At 35.6% G+C, this 8,598-nt stretch overlaps 1 protein-coding gene across 3 annotated transcripts in view; it reads right to left on the bottom strand.

Annotated features, from left to right (window-relative positions):
• Positions 1 to 1,881: 1,881 nt before the first annotated feature.
• Positions 1,882 to 8,598, bottom strand: part of LOC111407980 — a 27,319-nt gene continuing 20,602 nt past the window's right edge. Inside the window, exons 2-6 of one of the 3 annotated variants that reach the window (XM_023037718.1) lie at positions 3,365 to 3,587; positions 3,204 to 3,275; positions 3,026 to 3,090; positions 2,621 to 2,675; positions 1,882 to 2,497 (exon numbers count right to left, since the gene is read on the bottom strand). In XM_023037718.1, coding sequence (XP_022893486.1) covers positions 2,369 to 2,497; positions 2,621 to 2,675; positions 3,026 to 3,075 — 234 coding nt within the window. In that variant the 5' untranslated portion in view covers positions 3,076 to 3,090; positions 3,204 to 3,275; positions 3,365 to 3,587 and the 3' untranslated portion in view covers positions 1,882 to 2,368. Of the gene's footprint in view, positions 2,498 to 2,620; positions 2,676 to 3,025; positions 3,091 to 3,203; positions 3,588 to 8,598 lie in introns of all 3 variants that reach the window. The other 2 variants (XM_023037717.1, XM_023037716.1) reach the window with 2 other exon arrangements.

Here is an 8,598-nt window from a genome sequence, read left to right as displayed (position 1 = left end):
GTTGGGGTTCAACCTTTTTAAAAAGTTTGTCAAATAAAGAGATTTGAATTGTCTATCAGTATATATGAGGCAATTTCTGCCGCAATTCGTACAAACTAAAAAAAAAAAAAAGAAAAGGGTTAAAACCTAGGGATAGCAACGGGACGGGTATGTGATGGGTCGGTCATTCCCACCCTCGTCCCGTCAGGTATTTTTGTTATCTTACCTCATACTCATACCCGATTAAGGCGGGATGAGGCAGGTTCGGGGTGGGGCAAGTCTCCTTCCCCATTTATTTCTATTTTTTCTTTTTCTTTTTTGCTTTTATTTTTTATGTCCTTCGTTAGTAATTAGTGTTACTTTTTTTTACCAATTTGTTAAAACAACTTACCTTTTCTTTAAAAATGATGATAAATCTATTATTTTTGTTTGATAAAAACTTAAATTTGAAATTAATATTAAACGAGGTGAGTAATGGGACAGGAACTATATATTTCCGTACCCGTCCCATACCCACTTCGAGGCAATAACCCTTGCCTCATGCCTCATCCCATGTACCCGATTAGGTGGGCGGGACCCCACGAGTATCGAGTCGAACGAATTTTTTGTCATCCCTATTAAAACCCCTACACAAGTCGTCTAGCATCACCATTTATTTTACGATTGCACTGATTGTGCATATCATTAACCCCCATTCAAATGCTTGTTGAATCGAATCAAAGTTCGTGTCCCATCACAAAGTTTGTGCTCGTTTACATCAACGTCAAGTTAAACATAATGCTAAAAAAATAATATTATTTAGTTTCACTAGTGCTCAACAATCTAATCCATTTAAAAGTAATATTATTCAGCATAACTGATATTAAGCACACGTATTTAGATAGCAACTGAATGACATTAAATAATAGATTCACTTAAATTTAATGTAATATAATTCATTTAATTGAATATGTCAAATGTGATCGTCTAAATTTTGTTAATATTATTCTCTATTTAAATGCATAGCAAAAAATTTCATAATTGGGCCTATCGAGTCCTTCTGGATTTGTGCTCAATTACCATGGGTGCTAAATAATATTGTTCTAAAAAAGACTATGAAAAGATAAAACGCCCTCATTTTTTTGAATTTTAGGTATTTTTCATTAAATGTTATTAATTCATACTCAACCAATTTTATTTATTTATTTTCGGCACCAGAGATTTTTAACCTTTTGAAAATGTAACAAAACTCATCTTTCCACCATTTTGGCCACGTAAAATGAGAATTGCAGTCCAAGTCCTATGTTTTCTAAATAAATAAATAAGTTGCCTTCTCCACTCATTCCATTCTCCAACCCAACGCAATCCACCCCCACAATCCCCCACCTAAACACCAGCCGCCGCCGCCACTATTATTATTATTATTATAAGAGCAAAAAATTAAAACAATTCTTTTCAAAGTTGTATTCTAGATCCATCTCTATTCAAATAATTTCATCTGACCAAATATAATTCGATTCCAATTCTCCACTCCCATTTGTTACTATTACTATTTTGTATTTGGCAAGGGCATTTATAAGTGAGATTTTCTTCCGAACAAGTTCTTCGTATATAAATTTACATAAAGAGAGGACAAATTCATTACTTGGTCAAAATGGTAGAAGGATGAATTTTGCAACATTTTTGAAAGATCTTAGATGTCTCATGCCCCAAAAAAAAATAAAAAAAAAAGGTTGATGGTACACTAGTAACATATAAAAAAGATTAGGTACAAAAGATACCAAAAACCAACTCCCTTCGTTCCATAAAGATAAATTTGTTTTTATTTTTACACAGATTAAAAAAACTTAATTAATATATGTTGGAACTACAAATTTTTACATATATTTTTTTCTGATATACCATATGCTGAACTAATGGTAGTTCGAACCTAACTACAAGTTTTATATGCCAAAAGAATTTTGAACTCAAAGACAGCAAATGTTGAACTAATGGAAGCATAAGAAATAGTAAATACAGACACACACATGATTGCTTGATTCTGAATTGGCTACAACATAATAAACAAATTATTGCAATCATGCTTTGATTTGGGTGGTTAATCATTTCTAACCTCAGCATATATAAATTTACATTATCATCCACATTATCCATGACTGGGCAACTCTGAATTTAAAACATTATTGATTCACAAGAAATGGAAGAACAGTAATATTTCAACGTCAATTCTCTAGTCACAGTGAAATCAAGAGTAAGAGGTACTCCTCCTTCCACACTAACCTCCGGATTTTCGTCTTTGAACGAAAGACGGGTATGCACAGCAAAAGCACCATATCCATTATTTATATTGGCAAATGTAATCTTGAAGAGACGCTTATTTTTACTTGCGTCGTTGACCTGTCTTTGTTTGTCATTTTCGGTTGCTTGAAGATGATTGATCTGATTCTACAGGCAAAACAGTCCCTCCCTTAATGCTGTCTGAATCTTTCATGTTTGCGACCATTCGCTGGGCTTCAACATAAATTTTCAAGTCTCTAATCTGCAGGCAAAGCCGCAAAAGGTTACAATTTTTAAGTGGCTAAACTGCAATCAGCGTACAGTATGCTAATGTAATCAAGGTCTAAAGAAGTCAATGCAACTGTCAGAGATATAGAACCCAGACCTGCTCTTGTGGATCTGCTACTTTTTCCTCCTCAGACTTGAGAGAGAGTCTTTCCCTATATATTGAGAAACCAATTTATCAACTCAATAAGCTTGGATTGGCTAAGTCCAATTAATTTCAAGAAATTGAAATTATTCAGTGATGCTTTCCTAATTTGTATTAAAAGCACTTCATCATGCCATTACATTTATATAAAATTTGCGCAGATTAAAGAAATTTAAAGAATCGCGAGAAGAGAAGCCTACTGGAATGTACAGAATAAACATCGTCTTAGTAGGAATAACTACAAAATAACTGAATAGCCTTTCATGTATAATGTTAATAGATATGAAATATTGAAGTCACATCATTCAAAAACCCCAAGGATTTAAATTTACATGTAAATGGAGAAAGAGAAGGACATACCTTTCTTCATTTGCTTTGAACTTTTTCTGCTGCAACTCTTGTTTTTTCATTAGCTCTTGATTCCTCTAACAAGAAGAAGGAGCAAGACATTTTAGGTCAAAGTGTAAGATGAGATAACGAAAACATAAGCCACACAAAGACACAAAATATAAAGCATCAGGAAGAACAGGATATTTACATCCACAACAGCCTTCTTTTCCTCTTCATAACTTTCCACTCGTTCCTCATTTCCATTATGTCCTAACACAACCTTAAGAATTGGGAAGATTTATATCCAAAAGTCACTTTCCATTAAGGGGCACCAACAATTTGTCAAAACTTGCAAATTAACCTTCAAACCTTTTAAGAGTCCTTGGCCTATCATGTTTTAGGATTGAACCCTTATTGCTTCTACTTACATGAGTCTCCATGGACTCAAAATTCAGCTGATTGGATATATTTCCCATGACTCATAAATAGTCCTCTATTATTACGCACATAATTATCCGCGGAGAGACAAGTGAAGGTCAGTGCAACTCAAGGATAGGAAAATATTCTCCTTCCAAATACAAAAAGTTATCACCTGATGAGATTAGAATGCAAATATTATCATTCAAAAAACTAGGGACTTGTGAATTAGTAGTGTTGAGATGGAATACAAATAGGTAAACAAAGATGGCAGCAGAATACAAGAAATTCCCAATGCCTGAATGAGAGCAGAAGCAGCATGTCAAGCTTTCTCATAAAGAAAAGGAAAATGATGTTCATATTCAAAAAACTACAAACCACTACAAAAGAATAATGCATAAATCAATGCAACGAAGACTATTTTTCCATTCAATTAAAAAAAAATTGCATAAATCAATGCAACGAAGATTATTTTTCCATTCAATTAACCAGTCTAACTTCCAATCTTCGAAGGCAGAGTTAGTAAAAGTAAGTCCAACAATATATTGAAATGAGGACTCAAAATATAAGGTTACTCTGTTATCAACATTTCATTCAAAGGAAGTAAACATTGTATTGTACATTGCTTATACATCCAAAGCAACATAGAAAACTAATGATATCTTCACATCTAAAAACTTTATTGAAACAAATACAACTTTGGTTTATTATATGCATATACAATAATAGTGATTGCCCGTTGGTTTTTCAGCAAAATCTCTCATAAATCTGTCTTTATCACAATGGCCGATGCATACAAACAAGGGATATGCATTTACAAACTTCAAGATACACTAACAAAAACACCTAAGTAAAGAACTACCCTTCCATTGCATGCATGAACATACTTAAGAAATAGATTACAGCAGGAATCAGCCTTTACATTTGCTCTATATATATATATATATATATATATATATAAAAAAAAATTCTTTAATAAATTAAAGTAAAATATTAGAATTGTTCAATAAATTAAAGTAAGGACAACCGTGAAGGCAAACTTAGTTGTCCATTTCAATTGCACGTCAGTGGAGTCAAGTGCATAATAACAGCCATAAAGGCCAGTCTGCGTCTTTTCTCAAGAAAACATCACATGCATGTTGGAGGTTGTATAGATGGAGGCCACATTTTTTTTAAATTCAATCAAATGCTAAGATTTATTACTAAGAACAACAGTGATTCAAATTACAAACAATGTCTGGAAATATAAGGCATTTCAAATTTTGGAATTAATATTCAACCTCAACTGAGAATAACATATTCTGTCTCCCGACATAGTTTACGTTTCTTAAATGTTTAGCAGCCCATAAATGATAATTTGATCTTCGATTAGAAATTACATTAGCATAGAAACAGCAAAATGCAACAATTTTGATAAGCATGTTGTTAAAAAATCTAAACACAAAGCACGAAGCATGTCTGGCATGTATACAACCTGAAAGAAAATAAATTGATGGGATATATCTACCTCGCCATATCATTCAAACAGAAATTACCACTAACAAAAATACTATTCTAGCCAATTTCCATTTGAGTCATTATGTTCTAACAAACCTTTTAATGTTAAATGCTTGTTTGGTGAAGCTTTAAAAGTAGCTAAAAAGTTGAGGTCAAAGTTAAAAATTAATTTTAACCACACATTTCATAGGTGCCCCACAACTTTTCAACCACACATTTCATCAACTTTTCAACCATACATTTCATCAACTTTTATCAAAATCCTTGTCAAACAACCCCTATATTATGGTTCAAACATTTGCATCACAGAATATTTCATAAAAATCTTCAGACTTACATAAGACATTGGTCGTCGATTCAGCATTGGATAAAAGAGGGGAAAATGGCCATTTTAGAATAAGTGGTTCAAATCATTTTATCGAGATTCATCCTAAACAGCACATCATAAGTTGTTCTGTAATCTGCTATCTTGCTAAAGCTTAATTGATTCACTAGGAACACATGCAAATACACGCTACTACATAGAAATCCAATTATTGTCTCTCCTTCCACATGCTCACATATTCAGTGAAAATTGAATTGAAATGCTCTTCCAAAACTATTTAAATGCAAGAAAATAATAGTATTGCCATCAAGAGAGATTTCGACAAAAATTGAGACAAACCGATAGTTCATCAGTCTCCTTGTTAAATGAAAAACTCGATTCATAAGATTCTTCAAAATACCAAAAATAGTTCTCTATAATTATGCACTTGATTATGTAAGGAGCAACCAGTCAAGGTCCAAGCACAAAGGTTAAGAGAATTTTCTCGTTCCAGGGGAAAAGAACACCCCATAACAATAGAGGGACAATATTGTCATTCAAAAAACAAGGAACTTGCGCTCCCTTTCTAGTAGAGTTTATGATTGAGGGGGAATGTGAAAAGTTACATTAAGCGCCATAGCAAAAAGCAAAGGAATCCAAAGCTGGAATGAGAGCAGAGACAACAAGGCAAGTATCCTCAAAAGAGGAAGGACGACAATATTCAGATACAAAAAACTACGAACTACTGTATAAGAAAAATGCCTAAATCAATGCAATGAAGACTATTTCTCAATCGAATTAACCAAGGTCAATTAAACTTTAGATTCAAACTTCGAACGCACGGGGAGTAAAAGTACTGTGAATTTATGGAAGTCTTAAATAATACCAAATTCAAAGACTTCAATACCTGTGGGCCTGTGATATTTCTCTGATATTGATATTTGATTTACCACTTTATTCATTAAATGATTAAGATAACCATTTACGTGTAGGCTAAACCATTATCCCATAAATTTGTTGCAGTTCATGACATGTCATATTATTTTTAAAGATGTTTCAAATGCAACATATGGAATTTTATTAGACAGATTTTCCAAGTTTAGATTGTTATTTTAGGAAAAGTAATTAGGGTTTATTTGAATAGCTTTCAAGTATTTTATTTTCTTCTTAAATTAGATTTGTTTAATAAATAAATACATACATACATACTAGGAGCTTATGCACTATAATAATTAGACTTGATTATTTCCTCTCTCTCTCTCTCGCTTCATCACTTTTCATCTGAATCTTCTCCCCTTTCTCCTTCTTTCCTTCCTCTTCTTCCAAAAGTCTTGTTCTAGTTCAATTGTGTTCTACATCAGCAACTTTGAGCTCCATCCCAAATATTACAACTAAAGATACTTCAACTACTCCTAGCGTACAACAATATATCGAAACCTCAAACGGGGTCTCAAAATATAAGATTATCAAGTAATCGCTTCTCTGTTATCGACATTGCATATGACTCATTTATCCAAATAAACATAGAAAACTAACAATATATTGATGTCTAAAACTTTATTGACATAAATAAAACTTTCTTTTTATATGTACATGCATAACCAATAATAGGCATGCCCATAGACTTTTCAGCAAAATCTTTTGAATTTGTTCGCTATCACATGGCTGCATGCATATAAAAAGGAGATGCAATCATGCACCTATAGCTTCAAAACACTAACAAAAACATTTAGAGAAGTAAAGAATATAGTTCCATTGCATGCATGAACATGTTAAGAATATGAATTACTGACTACAATCAGCATTTGCTCTGTTGAATATATAGTGAAAGGCTGAGGTGCCTTCTTAAAAAAATTTCTTCAGTAGTCAAAGTAAGACCAACCATAAAGACAAAATTAACTGCCCTTTTCAATAGCAAATTCATAGAGTGAAGTGAATGTCCATGAAGGTAGTCTTTATCTTTCTTTTTTTTCTTCCTCAAGAAAGCATCACATGAATGGCGGAGGCTGTATAGATTGAAACTCATATCAGTTAACATAAGAAATCGCTTTCAAAAATAGGCAATGTAAGTCATGACACGCCAATGCGAAGTCATCAACCCCCCGGGGTGCGTCTACCTCTACAAGAGACCATCAACCCCCCGGGGTGCATCTACCTCTACGCGAGACCATCAATCCCTCCCAAGGTGCTCCACCTCTATGCGAGACCATCGATCCCTCTCGAGGGCTCTACCTTTACGAGAGATCATCGACCCCCTGGGGGCGCTCTACCTCTACGAGAGACCGTTGACCCCCCCGGAGTGCTCTACCTCTATGCAAGACCAGCGACCGGCATGGAATTACCTATAAGGTCATCTCAACACTTAGTTTCAAAATCTCTGATGAATTAACAAGGTTACATGGCAGTCACCACGAACACAACCTCTGTGGGGTAGTTAAGACCCCCCACACAGAACGTGGGGATAATGGGAAGGCCAACGTGGGACACATGGCACCACAGCCACCCGGCTCTCACTCGGCTTCTGACGTCTATAAATATCTCCCAAGGGCTATACAGGTATGGATGATTGCATATTTTTTAGCTATCTGAATTCCGAATTTATTTTCTCCTAACGCACCTACTGATTCTCACACCGGAGGTAGAACGGGGGAGAAAGCCCCGACCTCACTTTTGCAGATAACAATTGGTCATCGGAACGGCGAAAGCACCTTACACCGCCAGGAGGGCACGGAGGTTCTTTCCTTAACCATTTCATTGGCGCCGTTTGTGGGAAATATTTGAACTAAAAAGCTATGTCGAGAAGATGAACAAGGAGTGATACTCGTTTGGTTGGGAATACGGCGGAGACGGAGTCGGAGTCAGTTGCGAGGGGTCACGAACCACAGCCGCACCCGCAATATGTGACGCAGAGTCAATTCAGTGCTTTGGAGACTCAGTTGGCAACAATGATGACGCTCTTACAAAACCAGTCGCAGAGAGCCACGGTCCTCCCATTGAGATCGACAGAAGTGACAAACCAGCAGCTGCCTCAAGCGCCACCCGCGGTAGTTCCACCCATCGCTCAGCAGGCGACGGGAGATTTGAGGGTTCCAGTGGTCGTAGCTTAGCAGCTCCCGCAAGCCATGGTAGACCTGGAACAAAAGATGGAAGAACTCATGACTCAGAAGATAGATGATGCACTATCCAAGAGGAAGGATAAGCGGAGGCAGATGGTTTTGGAGGAAAACCCGTTTGCACTTGAGATCATGGCGGTCCCCTTATCTAAAGGCTTCAAACAGCCCATGATAGAAGCATATGACGGAGTCACAGATCCACTTGACCACTTGCGGACCTTTGTAGATCTGATGAGACTTTATGTGGCCCTGGACGCAGTGATGTGCCTATC

This window comes from Olea europaea, chromosome 13 (genome assembly GCF_002742605.1).
Source record: "Olea europaea var. sylvestris chromosome 13, O_europaea_v1, whole genome shotgun sequence".
Taxonomy (NCBI): domain Eukaryota; kingdom Viridiplantae; phylum Streptophyta; class Magnoliopsida; order Lamiales; family Oleaceae; genus Olea; species Olea europaea.
Note: the sequence above shows the minus strand (reverse complement) of the source record. Positions and strands in the feature narration are given on the sequence as shown.